General features: G+C 48.3%; 1 protein-coding gene across 5 annotated transcripts in view; it reads right to left on the reverse strand.

Annotated features, from left to right (window-relative positions):
- WTIP (WT1 interacting protein) overlaps positions 1-24,068 on the reverse strand; it is a 59,107-nt gene extending 35,039 nt beyond the window's left edge. Inside the window, exon 1 of one of the 5 annotated variants that reach the window (XR_013393666.1) lies at positions 22,431-24,068. Coding sequence is in view for 2 of the 5 variants with exons in the window: in XM_028739367.2 (XP_028595200.2) it covers positions 22,431-23,553 (1,123 nt within the window). In the remaining 3 variants the exon portion in view is untranslated. The remainder of the gene's footprint in view (positions 1-22,430) is intronic. The other 4 variants (XR_003707826.2, XR_003707825.2, XM_028739367.2 and 1 more) reach the window with 4 other exon arrangements.
- Between the last annotated feature and the right edge of the window lie 469 nt (positions 24,069-24,537).

Genomic DNA, 24,537 nt, shown 5'->3' on the forward strand with positions numbered 1-24,537 from the left:
GCTAACAGCTGCAAACGCCTAACCAGCAGGCACTACCAACCCATGAAGCCACTTGTTCTTATTGCTCAATAGGTGCCAGGAGTTATATATTTAATTGCATTTTGATCCCACCTTTTTTCTCCAAGGAGCTCAAGGTGGTCAACATGGTTCTCCCCCTCCTCATTTAATCCCCACAACAACCCTTTCAGGTAGGTTAAGCTAAGAGGCAGTGGCCCAAGGCCCAAGGTCACCTAGGGTGCTTCATGGCCAAGTAGGGATTTGAAACCCCGTTTCTCCCAGGTCCTAGTCCGACACTAATCACTACATGAGTGCTCTCCAACCTTGGGTCCCCACAAGCTGTTGGACTACAACTCCTATCATTCCCAGCCAGTTTAGCCAGTGGTCAGAGATTATGGGAGTTGTAGTCCAACAACATATGGGGACCCAACACTGCACTATCCCACACAGGCTCTCAGTCATGTATTTCAGCATGGAAAGTTGCAACTATTAAGTGCTAGAAACTGCTCCCCCCCCTTTGTTCCTTAAGAAGAAAAGAAAAGTCAACACAACACACACAAAAGCTAAATTTCCAAAAATTGAATTCTGAGAGGGGTAGCCAATGCCGCTAAAGACAGAATCAGGATTCTAGATGATCTTAAGAGATTGGAGAACTGGGCCCCAACTAACAAAATGAATTGCAATACGGACGAATGTAAGAATAAGATGGGGGACACCTCGCATGCCAGCAGTAAATGGGAAAAGGATCCAGAGGTTTAGTAGACCACAAGCTTAACGTGAGTCAACCATGTGATGCAGCAGCAAAAAAAGGCCAATGCTATTTTAGGCTACATCAACAGAAGTATAGTGTCCAGATCAAGAAATAATAGTACCACTCTCTTCTACCTTGGTCAGACCACACCTGGAATACTGTGTCCAATTCTGGGTGCCACAATTTAAGAAGGATGTTGACAATGGCTTCAAGTTACACAATAGGAGATTCTGACATCAGGAAGACCTTTCTGCTGGGAAGAGATGTTCTGACAGTGGACCCATGAGAGGTGGTGGACCCTACTTTCTTGGAGTTTTTAAAGCAAAGGTTGGGTGGCCATCTGGCATATATAATCTAGTTGCAGGGGGCTGGAGTCCCTTACAATTCTATGATTCATGGCTCAGCCTATCTGCTCAAAACAAAACTTGCACGCCACAGACATGGGGGAGTAAGGCTGAGGCAGAGCTGTGTCATTTTGCAACACCATCTATCTATGTATGGAGCGTTTCAGGCTAACATAAACAAAGACATACTGGCCCTATCTTCAGATTCCAACTGTAGGAGAGGCCACTGGCGGAATTAGCAGATGCAGCAAAGAGGGCTTGGTCTTCATTTCAGCTGAGGCGGAGGGGCAAAGGTGTAGTCAGCCAAAAGAAGGATGGAAGAGGTGGCTTTGAAGAAAGGCTGGAAGAACATGGATGTCCTGGGAGAAGGTCTAGGCGTAAGGGACACCAAGGGAGAGTCAGAATATTGAAGGAGAGGAGGGCTTTTGTAGGAGTATAAGGTAGAAATATTGGGGAAAGCATGACTGGGAAAAGCTACCAAGACACTGGTTGATTCTGTTCCTTTCTGTAGGGGTGGTGGGCTTATTAGAAACAACCCATCCCAAGAAGCCAATTGAATCCAACAGATTCCCAAGAGCCCTTAGGGAGTTTCCATCAGGTATGGCGTCAACAGCCCTAGCCATTCTGTGGGAGGTGAAAGACTTGTGCAGTTGACACCATTGCTCCTAAGTGGACTCTTGTTATAAAGAGAGTAATTGACAGTTGACTGCAATACAAGTTGAATGTTCATAAACTCAGTAAACTGCAGTTGAAACCCACTTTACAGCTTGGCACATGCAACTGGCACATATACTGATACATACAGGAGCTTTCGCTGTCGTGTTTCTCGGCATTGTGGAGTGTCCTTCCCCAACCTTGGAAGGACGGATGGCGATGAGTCTAAAGGGATTCCACCATCAAGTAAAAATAATCTTCTTGTTCCATGAAGTTGGGAGTAAAATAGTAAAAGCACCCTGTGGTTTTAGTATTCCTATGTTGCTGTTGTTGGTAGTTTATCTGGCTGGTTACACCATTGTGGTGTATTTGAAGTACAGTGGTACCTCTGGTTACGCACTTAATTCATTCCGGAGGTCCGTTCTTAACCTGAAACACCACTTTAGCTAATGGGGCCTCCCACTGCTGCCGCGCCACTGTGCGATTTCTGTTCTCATCCTGAAGCAAAGTTCTTAACCCGAGGTACTATTTCTGGGTTAGCGGAGTCTGTAACCTGAAGCGTCTGTAACCTGAAGAGTCTGTAACCCGAGGTACCACTGTATTGCTAGAAACTGCCCCACTCTACAATTTTAGAAAATAATAATACTACATTACACATGTCTACCATCATGTCTAAAGACCCAGGTAGCAATGGAAGCAATGGAAATGAGATCTTCCAAAAGGAGGTGTTTATAATTCCCAAAGAGGAATATGCAATACATACTGTGTAGAACAGCCCAGGAAATGTCACCATACAATTACACTGGAGCACAGTAGTGTACAAGCAACACTGCTCAATGCTGCCTCAGCTGAAGTTTTTGCCCTATTAACTAAGTTTATTTTTGGCCATGCAAACAGCTCTTTTAGAGTCCTCTGGCACCTCGCTGCCGCCATCTGCACTCTTTCAGAATCTGAGCACATCAGTGACTGACTGACTGCTGCTGCTGACATTTCAAGCCAGGAGAAACAACCCCTTTGATTCTCCTGTTCTCATTCCAAAGATGGCAGAAGTCCATTTCCTTGCCTTTTGAGAGCTCATTCACAAACACAGCTAGATGCTGCCCATCCTTTTGCAAATTCATTGACAGTGCTCTCTCTCCTGGGAAACACTGTGGCATGAGGATCTGTTGCCCATTACCCCTGCTTCCAAAGCCATTAGTCCAACGGGAGCAGATCACTGGCAATTTCAATTCATTTCACCAAAAAACACAGCACTGAACAGCTGCCAGGTTGAAAATTATGTAGCTTAAGCAAGGTGTATTATAAATAATATAACAGGGATGTACTGCCCACCCTGCTGTACGCCCTCCCTAAGTGATCAGGTGGAGGTAATCTCAAATGTGGTATTAGAAAACCTTCTCATGGTGGTTATTGTAGAACTTCTATATTCACACTGATTCATGTTATAGGCTTTAACAACAGCAGCAGCAGTTTTCCAGCTTTTTAGTTCTGGGCAGCATTTCATACTGTAAACAGAGGCAGTCTTTGGAATAAGGCACAACCATAGACCAAACATTATTTGTGTCAGTTCAACAACTATACAGAAGGATCTTTTACTACTAAATCAATTAAGGGTGCATTCAGATGTGGGGAAGATTGCATTAGTTTTTCTGATGATAATGCTCTGCACTTCTGTCGTCCTGTTTACAAATGTTCCTCTCACACTGCAGTACCTATTGTGATATGAAACTGGGACTGTTCAACTAGTATGCCAGCATGTCACATTGAATTTCACCACACCAGTGGGTGTGGTATGAAACAATAATGAACATCACTGGAAAACGTCACCCACCCTCATCCCTTCCACACATGCACGCTTCTTCTGTTCACCCATGAAAACAGCAGGAAAAAACTGTATGCTGGTATACCACCTCAAATTTCACTATTTTACTCCCATGATTTTCAGGGTTAAGAGGACTGCAAATGGATATTTTCTGGAATCAAATAACATGGAAATGAACATGTGCAACATCCTGTTAGTTCAAATATAATGTGGAAACCTAAGAGTTAGGGAAACTTTGGGGAAATTGAACAACAGTCTATCAGAGGAATAAAACAAGGTTGCCTAATGGCAATTATCCTGTTTAATAATTATATAAATGACACAGTCCATATACTGGAAACAGAGGATGTGGGCTCACCTGTTACATACGGCAGAAAGATTTAGAATTTAATGTATGCAGATAAACTAGTGTTAATATCTCTTACCTGGTTAGGTGTGAAGAAACTACTTAAGAAAGATCATAGTATATTACAAAGAAGATAATTATATTGAATCCAAAATAATGTTATCTGGACATTGCTCACCAAAACATAGATGGGCACACAATAGAACAAGTTTATATGTGCAAGAATTTGGGTATTCCCTTTGAAGAGAATTCATACAGTACTGGAAAGCACACTGGGAGTCTAGCCAAGCAAGTGAGTGGAGCAATACAAAGGTTTCCCTCCACCCCCCACCCCCACCCCAACACAAAAGAGTAAGAAAAGTCAACCCCTGCTTTGAAAACATTTCAAGCCAAGGTGATTTCCCAACTGCTGTAGGGCTCAGAGATGGGGCGGGGGAATAAAATGTGGATTAAACTACTAGAAATAGAACAGATTTTTTTTTTAAAACGAAGACTGTTAGGTCCCTCACCTCCCAGAATGCCAGCCTCTGTCCCTTGGCCATAGATGGACTGGGCCACCACTGAATTAAGGACAGAAGTGGCACTATTGAAATCTCATAAGCATATATACCTCTCATCAGAAGAATGGGACATCATCTTTCAAGCAATATGGGAAGTCAATGTGAAATTATTCTAAATCTATTAAAAAAGCATAATCTGCCAGAATCATTTAGGCTCACTTAGACAAAAAAAGAACCAGGGAACAGGTTTTTACGGCTTAGAATTAATGCAGAAACCGTCTGGCCCTGTTAAGAGCTTTTGAACTTAAACAGAGAAAGGTCTTAACTTATTTTGCATGAATAACCCTTATAGAAAATTGGTTATTTTGTCTCTCCTCCTCTGCCTCCCCACTCCCCAACCCACTTCCCACACTGTCAAGATAAAAAAAGTAAAATCCTTGTGGCTGGGACCTGCCCTTTTTAAAAAGTCTACAATATACTGTATAACACCACATACAGTTATATAAATAAAATGTTTATTGATAATTTAAATAGGACTCTGAGTCTTAACATACTTAACAGTAATAAAATGCAGAGCATGCATACATATTAAGCCGGCACTAACTTTGCTTCAGGAGCAATCTAAGTTTCTTCTTCTGAATAACACAACACTGCATTCCTGACAGAGATAAAGGGACGGTGAGCAGATAAAACACTGAAAGACTTGGGGACCCAGTAGCTTCTCATGGGTGACCCAGATTTGGGGAAACTGGGAATTTCTGGGGATGAGCTATTAAAATTCTTCCTTAAATCTCAGGACTATAGGCCACAATCCTCCATTCCACTGAGCATTGCGGCAGTTAAAGGGAAGGATGGTACTTCATAGTGCAGTACAGTTCAAACTGAGGCAGAAGCCGATGCTCTCAGGCTGTATGTGATTGATCATACTACTCAAGAACAAGTACATCTTTGCTTGTAACTGGGTTGTAAGGTAAAGAAGGTAAAGCACCCCTGGACTGTTAAGTCCAGTCAAAGGCGACTATGGGGTGCAGCGCTCATCTCGCTTCAGGCTGAGGGAGCCGGAGTTTGTCCACGGACAGATTTCCAGGTCATGTGGCCAGCATGACTAAACCGGTTTTGGCACAACAAAACACTGTGACGGAAGACAGAGCACAAGGAAATGCCATTTGCCTTCCTGCCACAGCGGTACCTATTTATCTACTTGCACTGGTATGCTTTCGAACTGCTAGATTGGCAAAAGGGAGGACAGAGCAATGGGAGCTCACCCCGTTGTGTAGATTCAAACTGCCAACTTTCTGATCAGCAAGCCAAAGAAGTTAGAGAAGACTCAGTTAAATTAACAGACTCGAGTTAATAATGTCCATTAATTTCCATGAGTCACAGGCTAGAAAAGGGCCTAAGAATGTCCACCATTCCATCAGCACAAGCACCACACAAAACCATTACTCAAGGGAGTCTAAAGAGGCCAGATCTAAAACAGGTCTAAAGAAATATAGAGAGGACACTAACCAGATAATGAACCTCCCCACCCAATTCATATTTCCTCATTGATGCCTCCTGCTCTTCCCCATAGGAATGAAATAAAATCATCCACACACTGGCTCAGGGACTGGAGGCAACATATCTCTCCACTAACTTTATATGCATGAATGGGCAAAATGTCTAGAAGTTGTGGGTGCCAAGGGCACATTCCAGCAAAGGAAAACGCACTCGAGGGAGTTGCACAGCAAGGCCTTTGGGGGTGTAGCCTAGGGAGTGTCCCAAGGGCCAGATGGAGAGATTGCAGGGCCTCATTTAGCCTGCAGGCTATGGGCCCCATTCTCATGACATAAGAGGTATCCTGCTGAATCAGGCCAAAAGGCCTATCTAGCACAGCACATCCTTTCTCCAGCAGTGGCCATTGAGATGCCTGTGAAAAGCCCACAAGTTGAGCATGACTAAGGCAGCTGCCATCTTGTTTGAGCCCATCATATGGTAAGCAGGTACAGGGCCTCTGGCTGAATGCAAGGGCCTGATTGAGCCATTGTAGCAAATAGCCACTAACACACACACCCTGCATAAATTCACAGAAAAAACACCCATGTTGCTAGTCCTCACCACATAAGAAGAGCCTTCTGGATCAGGCCAGCATCCTATTCCTACAGTGTCCAACAAGATGCCTGTTGAAAACCTGCAAGCAGGACCTGACTTTGAGAGCCCTCTCCTCTCCTGTGACTTCCAGCAACTTGTACTCTCTCTGAAGTGTTACTACTGCCTCTGATTACCATGGAGGCAGAGCATAGCCGTCCTGGCTAGTAGCAGCTATTGATGGTGGCCTTACATTGCATGAATTTGTCCAATTTTGTTTTACAACCATCCAAGTTGGTAGTACATTTCACATACAGTGGTACTCAATTCTGTAACTGCAAGAATGTCACTTCATCCCGCATTGCTTGGCTCGGTAGTGAAGGCATGAACAGCCTCCACTGGTTTTGTGTTAGGGGCAATGTCAAAGCTCCTTCTGTGCTACTTGCCCCGGACAAGACTAGACACTTGATAATGCAGTTGGAAAGTCATAAACATGAATGGAACAAATCCAGCAACTCATAGGATTTCTGAAAGTCACAGCTGATGGGGATGGAACAGCTGCCTGGCAGAGAATCACACCATGCTGGTGGTCTTACCAAACTTACACTCACCCACCCAGGTTGGTCAACTTTACCCTCATCAACCCCCACAAAAGCTCAAAGCAGATAATCATGCTCCACCAAACTGCAAAGAAGTTATAGTTAGAACAGCACACCAGGGATCACGATCTAAACCAGCTTTGGAGCCTCTAATTCTGGCACAAGCTACTTCCCTTCCCAACTCCATTCTCAATGTGTAATTTGAGATTATGACACCCTGAGTGGACACAGAACCCTCCCTCATTCATGAGAGCACAGACAGCTTGGGGAAACTCTGAGCAGAGCTGCATAGATGCTGGCCCAAGTCTGGTTTCTGTATTTTGGGACTACAACATCCCATGGTCTCAATATCGAACTATTTCAGCAAATGAAAGTTCCTACTTCTTTAACCCTCAATGAGTTATCATAAAACGCTTGCTTGCTCTGTGATGGTGGCGGGGGTGGGGGGGGCTGTATCAACTTTGTAGTAGTGAAATATTTGGTATTTGCAGATGTTTGTGTACTTTTAAGCTATGTTCCTATGGTATGGGGATTAACAGCAGGACAGCAAAAGTGGACACTGTGAGCCCTTACGGTTGCCAAGAGACTTGTGCTTCAAGCCTGGAAGGATAAATATCCACCACCAATGGTTTGAGCACCTCACCAACCTTGCTACATTTCAGTGTATAAACACTAATTTCATGTGCATATACTGTTTGGACATCCAGAGGGCTTATACCTCAACATGTATCATTTCAGGTGGCTATTGCATTATCAGTGTTAACTGACGCTGTGTAGGATGTTTTTCCTGTCTTTTTTAAAATCTTTGTTTGTCCCCCTCCTTTGTTAAATTTGACACTACAGATATGTAAGCAAGCTACTCACTCACACAAGGCATGCCCAATGCACAGAGACTACAATTAGTTTACAGCTGCCCATCATCATATATTCTATGGGGAGGCTGCATGTTACCATCTACTGATGACAAACATGCCCCACGGCTCCTTTGCTAGGGTGGGGGGTCTGAGCCCAGATTCCTAGGGCAGACTCCTCATATTAGATCAGCTCCCACATAAATTTAACCATTCTAAAATCCTTTGACAGCTGTTCTGCTTCCTGGAATAGGGTTCCAACTGGGTTACACCCCATGTATTTTCCTCTGCTTCACACTGTTCCCAGGAGACAGAGATGTTTCCTGGCTCCAGCAAGTCAAGGAAAGCAAACCACTTAGGTTTTTTATTTTTCAAAAATAAAATAAAAAAAACCTCAACAACAACCCTGACACAGTCAGATTATCTTCTTGGGAGATGCCCTCCTCCTGTTTCCTTGTAGACAGTCCAAATGTTTGAAACATCCCAAGTTATGTTATTCTTCAGATAAAGGATATTTCAAGACACAAAGAAAACACAGTAGCTTTGGCTGATTGCTAAATGAAACCACATGACTGTTGGGATAGGGCTGGGCTTAGCGGTTTGGTGTTTTTTAAAAAAATGTCCTGATGGGTTAGAGCATCTTTTCCCAGTGTTTGCTGGCTCTCACTACCAATTCCATTACTGGATGCATTCTAACAGTATTCATTTTTTATTATTATTATTAAAAAAGATGGAATGAGACATCAGCAGGAAGAAAGCACTCCAGTAGGAGAAGGCAGATCTGCCACACCACATGCACATTGTAGGTTTGAGCCAGTCCACCACAGACATGGCACTTGCACACAGAGGAATCCCATAGGGCACAGCAGGCACATTCAGCACACCAGGCCATGACTAAGCCTGCATGCCTGCCATTCCTTGTAACAGGAGCAGCCTGGTGTTCTAAGTACTAACAACAACAACAACAACAACAACAACAATATCTTTATTGTCATTACCCCCTCTCGGGGACAACGAAATTACTTGACTGCTCCACAAAAACACTAATTAAAACAATACAGTATAGTACAGCAAGGAAAATTAAATGACTTTCAAAGTCCAGGCTTCCCATTCAGGGCCGAGATCGCTCTGGAGAAGAAGCTGTTCTTAAGACGGCTCGTTCTTGTCTTCATCGTCCTGTATCTCCGTCCCGATGGCAGGAGCTTGAAGAGACAGTGACCAGGATGCGATGGATCTTTAACTATGTCCAGTGCCTTCCTATGGCACCTTGTGGCATAAATCTGCTCTAAGGTGGAGAGTGGGCAGCCAACAATGCTCTCTGCTGCCTTAACAACTCTGCACAACCCCATCCTGTCCTGGGTAGTACAGCTTCCGTACCACACACATAAGCCATAAGTGAGCTCTCAATGGCACAGTGATAGAAGACAAGCAGCAGTTTCTGCAGAAGATGGTTTTTCCTTAGAATTCTCAAAAAGTACAGTCTCTGCTGCACCTTCATACCCAGGGGAGTGGTAGGGCTATACTATTGCTTATGGCAGCCTTCCCCAACCTGGTGCCCTTTGGATGCTGAAATCAACAACTCTCTCCATCCCTGCCCATTGGCCATGATGGGGGCTAATGGGAGTTGAAGTCCAAAACCTCAGGACAGGTGGCTGGAAGGCTGCTTTATGAAGATCCGCTCATGTGCAAGGACAGCACGGAGAGTGGTACCAGATCCAAGTCTTGTATCTTGAAAGGTCTGGGATAGTACCTCCCCTAAGTAGGCCAACACCCAGTATTTAACATAGCATATTGAATTAATTCAACCAAAGTACTGACAGCAACTCAGGATCAATGGGAATTCCTTCTCCAGACCAGACTAGTCTCTGCTCTGCATAAGAGGCCTTGTTAACATGGCCTGAAGATACCCACCTCATAGTGGAGCAGAGTAGGGCATTCTCCATAGTGACACCTACCTTCAGTATAGCCCCCTAAAACAGGTTTGCAGACCACATTATGAAAACGTGATGAAAGACTGTAGCTCCACAGCAGAGCACACACTTTGCACACAGATAATCCAGTTTAATCCCCAGCATCTCCATTTTAAATTCTCAAGCAGGCAGAGCATGAGAAAGCCCCCAAGGCTTTAGAGAGGTGCTGCCAGTCAGAGTGGGCGAGTCTGATCCAGATGGATTATTAGACTAAATCCCCATAAGACAACTTTTGGATGTTTATACAGGTATGGGATAGTGTAAGATGTGATAAGTTAACTCTTCCTTAAACCTTTAAACTCAATGTGCAGCAGCTGTGAAAAAGGCAAACTCCAAGCTAGAGATCATTAGGAAAGGAATTGGGGACGGGAACTGCCAATGTCATATTTATGGTTCAATAGTATTTGGATTATTGTGTGCAGTTCTGGATACCAAACCTCAACATGGATATTGCAGAGTTGGAAAAGGTTAAGAAATGAGCAAGTAGAATGATTAAGGGGATGCAGTGATTTTCTTCATAGGGAAGAAAGGTTGCAGCATTTGGGGACTTCTTAATTTAGAAAAAAGGAGAGTAACAGGTGAGGTTATAGTCGTTTATAAAATTAGGCATGGCACGAAGAAAGTGGACAGAGAAATGTTTTTCTCCCTCTCTCATAATGCTAGAATTTGTGGATACCCAATGAAGCTGAATGTTGGAAGATTCAGGACAGACAAAAGGAAGCACCTCTTCTTCACACAGTGCATAGTTAAACTTTGGAATTTGCTTCTACAGGATTAGATAAATTCATGGAGGAGTGTGCTATCAACGGCTGCTAGCCATGATGGCAATGCTGGGTATCCAGAGGCAGAGGCAGTAACGGCTCTGAATCCATTGCTGGAAGTAAGCCACAGGAGGAGTGAGTGTTCATGTGCTCAGGTCCTGCTTGCCTGCTTCCTACAGGTATTTGGGTGCCCACTGTGAGAACAGGATACTTGGATCAGATGGGCCTAGAGGGCAGATTCTCATTTTCCTACGAACAGTCCGGCTGCTCAGGACTGGCTACCGCAGACAAGTCAACCAAGGTCAGATCCCCACAAAAATACTTTCTTCAACCAAAGCAGCCTTTGCTTTAAAAAGTAACCAAAATCTTGTGTTAGCAGATATGAAACTGGAACAATTAGACCAGTGAGGCTGACTGAGGGTACTGGCTGGCAGATGGAGCAGCAGGTTGGTCAAGACAGGTTTGCTTTCACCCCTGGGTCTGCGGTTTTACGATTGCACTGATATATGTAAGCTGCTTCAAGGTTACCTGTGATATAAGGCTGCATTCAAAAAGCCCTAAATAAATAAATGAAAATAATTAAGTAAATGCTTCCATGGATCTGCACTTAATTTATTTGCTCTAGTACACACAACTGTCGAGCGTTCTCTCCAGTACTATGATTTGTTTTGGAAGATCACAACGACAGCATCATTTGCACCATCAGGTCAACATTTTCCTCCCCAAAACTGGCACGCGAAGCAGCAAGATGAAAACCATCCCAGCAATTTCCTCCCTTGGGAAAGGAAAGGATAGCTGGTGCCAAGATACTCTTCCAGACACAGAATGAATACCAGCAGCATCCCACAAAACTCAGAATGCTACCAGAATGCTTTTATAATTCTTATTTAACAGTGTTTGTATATTGCTTGATTGCAGAATTAGCTGCATGGCTTCCACAAAACACAGTAATTAGAAACACTGAAATCTCTGGAGATGGACCTACAGGGAAGATGAGTCAACATGCCAAGGCTGGCAAGATATATTCTTGTGATACACGCAGCCAGCCGAGACACAGCCAGTAACAGACAGTTAGCAAAGCCCAGCCCACAGATTGACAAGCTCTGCTCTGAGTTACCAGCCATGAAACCAAAAGCCTGCCAGAGTCATTGTTTTCTAGCCAGCTAAGCAAGATCTACCTGGGGCAAGGAGTGTGGCTGCCAGTCTCTCTCCCATTGCCGATTTTGCACTAGTCATTCTTCAGAGTTAACCAAGAGTTCACACTTTGCAAGCCACAGAACCACTCTGTGACCCATCACTGCAGCCAATAACATTTAATTTCCTGGTTCACGAAGGCAGTAAGCCAGAGTTTGGGCTGTACCACTTCTGATTGCAAGAGGAGACTTACATAGTGGAATGTTCCCCCAAATACCTATTTAAAGCCCTTTCATCTGGAAGACTAGCATGCCAGGAGAACCCATTATCCTTGACATGCTATCTTTACATGTGCAAGAGTTTCTCCTCTCCATCATGAAAGGCCACACTTACAAGACACAGACTGAGCCCTATAGTAAACATTAGGAACACTAGACCCCTCACCCATTTTCTTACCTCCTGCCTTCTCAGAACTAGGCAGGAAGAAGGGAGGAAGTACAGTTGCTTATTGCTGACATATACATCCAAGGAAATATTTGACAATTTTACTTAGAGACACCTAGGGCAAATGGGTATAGAAAGCCTACATGTGTCCTTCATGCAACTGATGAAAAGCCAAAACCCAAGCAGGTTTATACTGCAGCTTTAAAGCTATAGCAGTCTGATTAAGGTGGAGGCAATTATGAGAACAGGTTCTCCCTGCCCTGGGACAATGGCATTCAATCTACTTAGCTCCAGGGCATACTTTCCACAGATACTTGTTTGCCATGAAGTCCTGCACTCTCTAAAGATCAGCCACCATCAAACCTGGTGCTCTGGTTTTAGACTACAACTCCCATCAGCATGGCTGTGCTGCCATCAACCCCAGCTGTTGCTGCTGTTGCTTCTTCACACTTGTTTATTAATGTTTATTATTTCATTTATTGCCTTCTAAACCACCATCTCAAGGCAATTTACATATAAAACAATTAAGAATAGGTAGAAACACAAAAACAAGGAATGCATGCTCTTGAATGCCCTCACTGCCCCCATGTGAACTTGGGTTACAGCCTAAACTAGAATACCAAGCAATCTCCTTTAACTGCAGCAATATAGGGGAAGATGTGATGGGCACGCAGAGGGGCTTGGCATTTGGCCAATTATAAAGGATCTGGTCAACTGACCAGTCATAGGGTCATAGAATCACACAATCTAGTCCAACCCCCTGCAATGCAGGAATATGCAGCTGTCCCAAACGGAGATTCAACCTGCAACCCTGGCATTATCAGCACCATGCTCTAACCAACTGAGTTATCCAGCTGATCATATATTTTTAAAACTACAGTATTACCCATATGTGTGGCGGGGGAGGAGCATTTTAATCATCAACAAAGCTTGGCACCCATGTTCACCACAAAAGCAACCAATCTTGTGAAACAATGAAAATTAAAGTTGCTTCTAATAGTCCCATTACATTTTATAACATTGTTAAAAGATTACGTGAAGGAACATTTGATTTCCTAATTCTCGTGAAGGTGGTAAAACCTGTGTCTGTGCTGTACCACCTCAGGCAGCAAGTGGGGTGGGGGGAGAACCACAAGATGGAATGCTCCTCCAAATAGTATTTAAAATCCTTTCATATGGAAGACTAGCATGCCAGGGAGGGAAATTCTATTTGACCTGCTAATTTGGTGTGTGTGTGTGTGTGTGTGTGTGTGTAGGTAGGTAGGTAGGTGTTTTCCTTTCCTGCAGGGCAGCCCTCCCAACACACAAGCCCCTACCTACATTCTGAAGTGGTACACAGCCAAGACAACAGATGGAGGCCCTTGGTGAGCCCTAGGCTTCCATCCACCTCCCCATAGTCTGCCTCCTCAGAAATGATGTGGGGAAAGGGTAGGGAGAGCAGCTTACCTCACAAATGGTACCACTGTGAAGTACAAGAGACGCACGCTACCACCTACAAGGTGGCATTCTAGGTTTCATGGGCCATTTAGTCAAATAATTAAGGGGCCAATTGATGCTGTCATTCAGGGAATTCTGTCTGCTCTCAACGCATATGCGCACTGAGGAATCCCTGACAGAGTGAAGGGCCATCTTGACTTCCCAGAAAGGAGAATTCCATATACGAGTCCTATAATCAGGGACCACAGCAGAAAAGCACCCCTGGCTTTCCAATCAGTTCCTCAGAAACCAACCCATCAGGTGACCTCAAAGAACAATCTTCTAAGGGCAGCCCCACACAGAAGTACAGCCAAAACAAATTTAATAACGTTTAGAAAGCAACGCAAATAGCATACCAACTAGAGCTAAAACCTGAGAGACCCACATTCAGTTTCCCAGTCAGTCACAAAGTTCACTGGGTGACCTTAGCTCTCAGCCTATCCTACCTCACAGGATTGTTGCGAGGATATACTTGGGAGGGATAACTTTTGAGTTCCTTGGAGAGAAGGGAAGGCATTTGCTATGAACAAATCAATGTAATACAGTTCCCCTTAGCCTGGCAGGACAATTCAGAAAAAGTTACCGCAGATTGCCTCAGCAGAGTCTGACAAGATTTGCAGTTCAGATCCTCAGGCTGGCATCAAATTGGCAAAGGGTGGTCTACAATTCTGAAAGGTGCTGAGAGGTTCAATGCTCCAGCCTCTGAGCCATTCCTGGCATCAAGGTAACTAAAGCCATTTCAGTCCCAAAACTGGATTGGATGGCAGACTGAAATGGGTCAACAGAATTGGCATCACCCCAAAAATCCTGAACTTGAGTCAACAGTCCATACACATTGCCCCAAAATGGATAATGGCTGATCTTTTCTGCCCATTTGAAAGGAAGGGAGATCAGCTGAATGAATGAATAAAATTAAGATTTTTTTCCAGTGGAGTGGGAACTAGAAAGGACTTGTTTTTTTTTTAAAGCAGAGGATGAACTTCAGCTTTCAAACTAGATGGCAGAACTTCCTTGCTTATGGAGGCATTTGTCACCCTCTCTGCCAGTTTTTGTTTGTTTGTTTTGTTCTTAAAATATTTTTTATTAAAGTACATGTATTGTCTCTTTTTCAGGTTGTAGAATCTTTTTGACATTTGAAGTGAGACATTAATAATGTTGTATACAGAATAAAGTTGGGGCAGAAGGAGAAGGGGGAGGGGTGGCAATACTTGGTGTATATGTGGGTTTTATGTCAGCTTCACTTGGGCAGGTTCTTTTTCTATTTATTATATTTCCTTGGTGGTGAGAGAGGTTGGAGGAGGCCCAGGGCATGGCTGGTTGTCTTTAGTTGGCTGCACTAAGATTTGTTTGTGGGGGGAGAGGATTGTTGGGTCAAATTAGCCATACTGATTTCAGGGTTCAAAACTCCCATTGTGCTAGGTGCATTTTGCGACAGGGAATTTCATTAGCATGAGCAGTTTCTGAGCTCTGGACGCAGTACTGCACCTAAGATTTCAGATTAAAACTGCAGAGCGGAAGGAAAGGAGGACCTTTTTCTGCCTCCCCGCTTACATCTACTCTCTGAAGACTGGAGAAAAGACCCCCTTAAGAATATTAGGGGGGTAGGCAGGGGAAGGACTAAAACATGTGAAAAATGAACATAACATTTTAGCTCATTCATTTTCAGCTTTGTATTCTTGTTATTAAAAAAAAGCGAGCCTAGACATTCCGTTGTTGCGCCAATAACCTAGATTTAAGGTGTCATTTAGCTCCTGGCTTTCATATCTCAGTTTCTAACACTGATTGATTTGTATGCTGTTGGTGGGTTCTTGCTGTTGTCCTGTTGGGATATGTATGTAATAAAGGGGAGCCATACCAGGATGAAGGCATCCTCTTCTATTTGTCCCTGACCTCTCTGCCAGTTCTGACCTGGCCAGCCTAACAAGCTGGAACTGGCAAGGACTGAGTTTGTACACGTGGGTCAGCCATGCACTTCCCTCCAAGAACCTTAGGCTTGCACAAGTTGAAAAGAATCTGTAAGAGCCAGCAGGAAGCTGCAGGAGGCAGCACATAAACTGGCTCTCTCAGCACAGAATCCAGCAACACAGGGTGAAAATCTTTCCACTCCTATATTTTTCCATAAGAAACAAAATCCATTTTTTAAGAACACCTGTTTCATACAATTAGTAACATAGTGACCACATCACAGCAATCCTTGGTAGTCTTGCTGTACCAGGACCACAAAACCATGCCATACTCCCAGAGAGCTGCTCCCAGCCAAGAACAAACTTTGACTACAGCTCGTGGTTAAGGAGGAAAGAGCTTAACCATGATCCCGGGTTTGGACAACACACTAAGCCAAATTTTGGCTTAGCTGCTCCCTGCATCTAAACTATACAACAAGATGCCCTCCACAGCTGGTATTCAGAGGGAGACTCTTCCACAGAAGATGCAACATCTCATTTCACCGCATGAACCACGTTAAGAGAGGCAAGCAGGCCTATACTTCCAGTATGTGCAAATACTTCTCTTTCTGCAGTGAAAAAACCTTCCAACCCAAGCCCCGATCTACCCAATTCCTGGCTGAAAGACCTTGCATGACTTCTCATGTTGCACAAGTCTAGGCAGCCCCATCACTTGCCATGGAGTAGCTAATCTAGCCTCTGGCCCCCCCAGGCCACGACAGTCTTCTCTTGCTTGGTTGCTTTCCTCATCGAAAGAGGGAGAGAGGGAGAGCGCTACAGATTTTGCAGCCATACCTTAGGCCAGTGTTTCCCAACCTTTTTTGGGCAAAGGCACACTTGTTTCATGAAAAAAATCTCGAGGCACACCACCATTAGAAAATGTTAAAAAATTTAACTCTGTGCCTATATTGACTACCATATTTTTCGCCCCATAGGACGCACCGCCCCATAAGACGCACCTAATTTTTTTGGGGGAGAATAAAGAAAAAAAATTTTTTCCCCTCCCCAGGCACGGGGCAGGCGCGGGGGAAGCCCAAGCTTCCCCCGACCCCAGCCCCCAGAACAGCCTGATATCCGCAAGCCTAGGGAGCCACACTGGTCTCCCCAGGCTTGCGGAGAGGTGCGTGAAGCCCGGGGGCGCTCTTCAGCGCGCACCAGGCTTCGGGATGCAGGCAGCTCTGCGCTACCCTCCAGAGCCCCGTGCGGCTTCGCGCTGGGATCCGGGGGGTGGCGCGGAGCTGCAAGAAGCCCTGGAGCGCAGGCAGCTTCGCACCACCCTCCGCAGCCCCGCGCGGCTTCGCGCCGGGAACCGGGGGGTGGCGCGGAGCTGCAAGAAGCCCTGGAGCGCAGGCAGCTCCGTGCCACCCTCCGCAGCCCCGCGCGGCTTCGCACCGGGATCCGGGGGTGGCGCGGAGCTGCAAGAAGCCCTGGAGCGCGGGCAGCTCCGCGCCACCCTCCGCAGCCTCCCCTGGGCGCGCAAGGCTTGCGGACAGCTGCGCGAAGAACGGGGCGTCCTCCGAAGGACGCCCCGCGCTCCGCGCTGCAGGCTGCCGCCACAAGCCTTGCGCGCCGGGGGGGGGGAGTTCCCCCAGGCGCCCAAGGCTTGCGGACAGCTGCGCGAAGCACGGGGCGTCCTCCAAAGGGCGCCCCGCGCTGCCGCCCGCAAGCCTTTCGCGCCGGGGGGGGGAGTTCCCCCAGGCGCCCAAGGCTTGCGGACAGCTGCGCGAAGCACGGGGCGTCTTCCAAAGGGCGCCCCGCGCTGCAGGCTGCCGCCCGCAAGCCTTGCGCGCCGGGGGGGGAGTTCCCCCAGGGGCCCAAGGCTTGCGGACAGCTGCGCGAAGCACGGGGCGTCCTCCAAAGGGCGCCCCGCGCTCCACGCTGCAGGCTGCCGCCCGCAAGCCTTGCGCGCCGGGGGGGGGGGAGTTCCCCCAGGCGCCCAAGGCTTGCGGACAGCTGCGCGAAGCACGGGGCGTCCTCCGAAGGACGCCCCGCGCTCCGCGCTGCAGGCTGCCGCCGCAAGCCTTGCGCGCCGGGGGGGGGGAGTTCCCCCAGGCGCCCAAGGCTTGCGGACAGCTGCGCGAAGCACGGGGCGTCCTCCAAAGGGCGTCCTCCCTCCCACGGCACACCAGGCAAGGTCTCACGGCACACTGGTGTGCCGCGGAACACCGGTTGGGAAACACTGCCTTAGGCTAACCTTCCTCATTCTGGTGCCCTCCAGATATTAAAAGACTACCAGTTCCCCTCAGACGTGCCTTAATGGCTGGGAATGACGGGAGTTTGTAGTCCAAAGCTATCATTCCATCAGGCTGCCTCAGTGGTGGAGATGGGAAGCTGTTTCATGAGACACCTCCTACCCTTGAACTGTGCCAGCTGGTCGCTGTAAGAACAACTGCTTTAGAACTGTTGCCTGAGTTTGATTCCCTCCCCTCTTCCTCCTTGTGTGTTTTCTTTTTCAATTGTAAGCTTCAAGGCAAGGACTGTCTTGCTTTTACTGACTGTATATAAGCCACTCCAGAAGCCTCTTTTTCTGCTGAAGAGGGGGAGACAAATGGTCTAAGTCAATGAATCATAAAACACCTGGAGGGCACTAGGTTGGGGAAGCTTGCATTATGCCCCTTTAGCACTGTGAACGGCAGGGCATGAAATCTTCATTCAAGATCTGCAGGACATGGAGAAACACAGCTTCAAATCTCTTATGCTTCAGCACTTGGGAGGTGGAGGGACTGCCAGCAATTGCACCAGGACCCATGCCAGCAGGGGGGTAGACTCTGAGGTTATATGAAGAGAGAGAGAGGCAGGTCTCTAAGCCCTCCTAGAAGGAAAGTAAGGAAGCAAAGTGGGCATATACCCTTCTAAACAATTTCTGTGAGTTGAGGTGAGCTAGGCTGACTTCTCCCACCTGCCAGTGAGCGCCGTCAAAGCTGTAACTGATAGAGGAGTTGTTTGGACACCACATTCTGGTATCCCTAGGGTTCCAAAGATGTGCTTTTCTCTCCTGTAGTGTACAGGCAACTCTCAGTTTGTAGCATTCAATGCACGCATCACTGTGCATGCCATGTCTGGCACCTGAAGAGAGCAGAACGGGGTGGGCTTACATGCAGTCTGCAGATGTCCACAATGAGCCGAGACGTAACCCCCCTGTAAATGTGTGTGTGTTGCCTGTACTTTTCTACTCTGCTAATGTCACATTTTCTAATCCTTAGATTCTCTCTTCATTTGCCCTCCTTTTCTTCCCAGGAACCAGGATGCCTCTTTCCTGTGGTGGGTTTATCTGAGATCAGGTACACCGTCTAAATCTGTTTCTGCAAATAATACTACACAGTACATGCAGGTGAATGTTAAAAAATCTCCCTGCCCACCCCCCCCCCCTTTAAAGCAAAATGTAAAAACTTCACCAAGAGGCTTAGACACGCTGCTTTCGGTATAGGACCTAAGCTCCAGGCACTCATGAAGAATTCACTGTGTGGTTAGCTTACAGTACAAAATCCACCTCAAATGCCCCAAGCCTCACCTTGCTTCAGGTTAGGGACCCTTCACTTAGCAGAGCAGCAGTGGCACAGGCAACCAGGCCAGGCAGGCATGAAGCCCTGCAACTTTTCAGCCAGCATGCCCCTTATAGCAGAGGCCAAAAGTGGCTCCTGCACAGCTCACACAGCAGTGCAGCAGGGTAGGGACAAAGCACTGCCACCAATTTCACAGCAGGGGCAGCAATATCATTGCCTAAAAATCACCATTTGCCAATCCCCTGCCCGGCACATAAGTAAGCTTTTTGCACGTGAGAAAGAAAACCACCAACTAAGCTAAGCAAAAGAAGAGGCATGCACGGCCAAAGGCCCAACCATCACTTTTACAGTGTTACCTCGGGTTAAGTACTTAATTCGTTCTGGAGGTCCGTTCTTAACCTGAAGCACCACTTTAGCTAATGGGGCCTCCTGCTGCTGCTGCGCTGCCGGAGCACGATTTCTGTTCTCATCCTGAAGCAAAGTTCTTAACCCGAGGTACTGTTTCTGGGTTAGCGGAGTCTGTAACCTGAAGCGTATGTAACCTGAAGCGTATGTAACCTGAAGCGTATGTAACCCGAGGTACCACTGTACTTTGAAAAGTTTCAATATGACCAACCAGAACATTATAATAGTGAGCAAGCTTCTGAGCCCACCAGAGTTCTTCAGCAGAGTTCTGAAAGTTAAGCAGCGGGCAGAGGGGAGATTTTGTTTGGTGTTGAATCCAGAATGCCTCACTGCGTTGGTTACAAGTTCATTTCTTCCATTTTACTCAAAAATTTGTGGGTGGCCCAGGAGAGGGCATTCTTTGAAGCAACCCCTAGATTGTGGAATTCCCTACCTGCAGAGGTCACCTGGCACCTTTACTATACTTGTTGTTTGTTGTTTAATTATGTCCGACTCTTCATGACCCCGTGGACCAGAGCACGCCAGGCACTCCTGTCTTCCACTGCCTCCTGCAGTTTGGTCAAACTCATGTTGGTAGCTTTGAGAACACTGTCCAACCATCTCGTCCTCTGTCGTCCCCGTCTCCTTGTGCCCTCCATCTTTCCCAACATCAGGGTCTTTTCCAGGTTCTCTTCTCATGAGGTGGCCAAAGTATTGGAGCCTTAAGAATGGATGCGTTTGATCTTCTTGCAGTCCATGGGACTCTCAAGAGTCTCCTCCAGCACCAGAATTCAAAAGCATCAATTCTTTGGTGATCAGCCTTCTTTATGGTCCAGCTCTCACTTCCATACATCACTACTGGGAAAACCTGAGCTTTAACTATACGGACCTTTGTCTACAAGGTGATGTCTCTGCTTTTTAAGATGCTGTCTAGGTTTGCCATTGCTTTTCTCCCAAGAAGCAGGCGTCTTTTAATTTTGTGACTGCTGTCACCATCTGCAGTGATCATGGAGCCCAAGAAAGTAAAATCTCTCACTGCCTCCATTTCTTCCCCTTCTATTTGCCAGGAGGTGATGGCAAATAGCTTTATATAGCTATTTATATTATTATATAGCTTTCAGCAAATGCTGAAGATGCACTACTTTACCCCTGACATTTGACACCTGAAATGTGTGCTTCCAGGAGTTGGACCCACCCTATTCTTGAGAATGTAGCATGTTTTATGTGCTTTTAATTTTGAATTTTAAATTGTTGCAACCCCCGCACCCCAGGACTCACTGGTGAAGGGCAGGTAACAAATTTAATGATACTACTACTACTACCCCTACCATTACCACCAATAATAATTTATGCTGTGGCTATGGGGTTTGTCATGCAGAGTTCCCACTCCTTGGAAATGACCACTACACCCCTGAATCCACTAAATGTGGTTTTACACAAATCCCCTCTCCATCTGGCCACAGAAGGACTTGAAGCCTGGTGACCTTTGGAGTTGACAGGAGCACCTCTTTTGATCAATCCCTTATCACACAGCCTTGCAAATAAATCATGGGTCCTCCTAGTCCTCAGCTTATTTACTTGAAGCCGGTTGTTAGCCTTTGCAGACCTACTCATGTATGTTTATGCCTCAATAGCTCAAAAAAGGGAGGGGGGGGGGACAACAAATTCTCATCCAGCTAACAAAAGATCTGCTTGCTAGTTGCCCAAAGACAAGAATGCAAGTAGATATTTGCACCCCTGATTGTAGCTTCAGTCTCTGTTCAGCAAAACACAAATGTGAAACATTTCAAATAAGTAAATAAAGTCAGCAACCCTGAAGAAAGTCAGTGGAATGCAACAGTCATTTCTTCCGGCACCTAAGAATTAAGGAAGAGGAATTTCTGCAGCCCTTGCAAGATTTGCCTGGGCAAGAACAAGGCACACAAGGATGCGGGTAGTCAGAAATGGGAGCAACATGTTCCAAACATTTTCTAAGCACTAAGCTTGCATTTGCTTACTCTCACCTACTGCTATCTTCCTCTCTTCTCTTCTCTCCCCCACACCAGCTGCATCAAAGCCTAGACTGTAAGCACCATGGGGCAGGGAACAAACACAGCTGATGATACTATGACCCCAAACTGATTCATTTGACTTAATGTGAAATTAAGAAACATGCTTGCAGCCACATGCTCTCAATGAGAATTACCATGACTAGACATGGCTGGGATTGCGCGACAGAAGCCGCCCTCAGGAGGCACCCACTTATTATTTTAATTGAAGAGGATTTGAGTGAATTGCAAATGAGTCTAGTGAGACCCTATGCTGGATTTACACCCCCACGCACAAAAGCAAATTTAAAAAATGAGCACACTTTAGAGCACCAGCTTTGTATGCAGAAGGTTCAGGGTTCAAGTCCTGGGATCTCCAGCTGTGGTTGGTAAAAATTCCTTGTCTGGAAAACCCTGGAGGATCAATACTGAATTTGATGGACCAAAGACAGAAGCCATCTAGGCCTACCGGTGTGGTGTAGTGGTTAATGTGTTGGAATACTAAGCCCTGGGAGACCAGGGTTCAAATGCCCACTCAGCCATGAAGCTCCCTGGGTGACTTTGGGCCAGTCACTGCCTCTCATTCTAACATACCTCACAGGACTGTTGTGGGAATTAAACGTTAAGAAATAAGCAGAAGGCGCCAGGTTCAGTCCCCAGGTAGGGCTGGGATAGACTTCCTGCCTGAACCCCTGAAGAGATGCTGCCAGTCTGTGTTGGCAACATTAGGAACATGGCCTAATAACTTCCTAAAGCTGTAACTCTTTGGAGAGCCTCTTGCCTGCTTCCTCTTGAATGCCACCGTCGCAAGAAGACCTCCCCCCCCCCCCGCAGTCCTGTCCCGCAAAGGCACTCACCGAAGTACTCCTTTTTCATGTGCATCTCCAGCTCCTTCTCCAGCTCCAACGTGAGCGCCTCCAGCCTCCGCTCCACCTGGCTGGGCCCGCTCTCCCTCGACGGCGTCACCTGGTAGGGGAGCCGGAACTTAGAGACGGCCGCCGTCCCTTTGGCGGTCGGCGAGCCGTAGGTCAGCGAGGAGACGGCGGCGTCGGGGCCCCCGAGGGCAACCGGCGGCGCCTGGGCGTGCAGCCTCGGGTAGGCATCCGCCGCCGCCTGCTCAGCCAGCAACAGAAGGCCCTCCTCGGGCAGGAGCGAGGCCCGCGGCGACGGCAGCTGGAACTCCGGGTAGGCGCCCATCGAGCCCCGGGAGCTGCGCGAGCTGTGGCTGGAGATGCTGGAGCGCGGGCTGGCCAGAGCCGCCGCGATGGCCCCCGACGCCATGGCCGCCGCTGTAGCCGGCCCGGATCCGTGGCGCCCAGCCGCTGAGGCTGCCACCTCCAGCTCGACGGCGCCGGCCAAGGAGGAGCGCGGGCTGATGTGCCGCTGGTCGTAGCCCATGCTGATGCCGCTGGTGCGGTTGCTGCTCGGCTTGCTCCCGCTGCCACCCCCGCCGCCGTCGGAAGAGCTGGTCAGGCTGGCGCGCGGGCTGGAGTGCTTGCTCGTGTCGCTGGCCGTGCTGGCGTAGCTGGAGCGCGGGCTCAGCACCGAAGACGCCTCGACGGCCCCGGCTACCAAGCTGCCCCGCGGGCTGGCCAAAGGGCCGCCGCCACCGTAGCACGTCGAGGCCCGCGGGCTGGCTCCCCCGCCGCCGCCTCCTTTGCCGCGCGGGTAGCCTTCGGCCGAGTAGCGCTTGTAGCAAGGCAGCGCTACCTCGGAGCGCGGACACGAGCCGTCCTCGGCGCCGCCGTTGAGGGAGCGCAGCGGGAGGCACGACGACTGAGGAGCCTCTGCCGACGGGTACGGCGGCGGCGGGCCCAGCGTGGTGCAGCCGCCGCCGCCGTTCAGCTGCTTCTTGGCCCGCCCGTCCAGCTCCGACGGCGGCTGGTAGTCTCTCCTGCGGCGGCCGAGCCCCTCGTCGTAGAGCGCCAGCTCCGCCATCAACTTGCTGGCTTTCCCCAAGCCCTCCTCGTACCTCTCCATGCCGGCGGGAGGAGGAGGAGAGGCGGCGCCGCCGCCGCCCTCGCGCGCTCCAGACGGCAAAGTTTAGCAGAAGCCGCCGCGGCCCGACGCCCGGTGCCGCCTCGCAAGCGCTGCCTCCGGCTACAAGAGAGTCACCTCCCGGGCATCCCGCCCCGAGGCTCGCCAGGCAGGCAGAGCGGCCGGCGGGCCGGCGGGTGGGGGGCGGGAGGGAGAGAGAGGCGGCGTTGTCGGGGAAGCGTCCCCGCCCGCCTGCGCGAGGTTTGCTGGGGCCAGTCAATGGCGCGCTCGGCGGAGGAATTTGCACTTCGAGGCTGCCCGGCTGGCTGACTGGCCGGCCTCCTCCTCCTCCTCGGCTCGGCTCTCCCCCGCCCGGCTGGGCTCCAAGATCCGGGGCGGGAGGGCCCGAGGCAGCGCCGGGCTGCTCCTTTGTGCGGCGAGGGAGGGAGGGACTTCTTTGTGTGGGGCAGGAATGCGAGGAGGAGGAGGAGGAAGGAGACGGGGCGCTGCGTCCCTCTGGAATGTAGTTAATGCCGAAGCCAAACAATGACTTTAACCAAGTCAGCCCCCGAGGGGGGGGGGACGCCGGGGGGGGGGGACGCCGGGCGGGAGGAGCCGCTGCTGGAGGAGCTGCCCCCCTCTGCATTCCCTTCATGTGACTGCGCTCCTCTAGCAGGGAGGGAGGACGCTTAAAAGCAGGGGGGGATTCTTTGTGCTGCACGCTCACACCTTGGGAAAGGCCCTACTACTCACTCTTCCATGCTCCCGGATGCTGCCTCGCCAGAGCCCATTGAATGCCGCCCCCCCCCCCACGGCATGGGACAAGGCCTTTCCCACCCACCCCTGACTGTATGCCCTGTGCCAAGAGGACCCATGGAAAAGCCAGAGAGGGAATGGTGAGGGGGCTTCCAAGCCCACTGGCCCACTTCTGCCAGCCATTCCCTCCATCACTTGTGCTGACCTGCAAGGCCACGCCTGGCCTACCAA

Source organism: Podarcis muralis, chromosome 7 (assembly GCF_964188315.1).
Source record: "Podarcis muralis chromosome 7, rPodMur119.hap1.1, whole genome shotgun sequence".
Taxonomy (NCBI): domain Eukaryota; kingdom Metazoa; phylum Chordata; class Lepidosauria; order Squamata; family Lacertidae; genus Podarcis; species Podarcis muralis.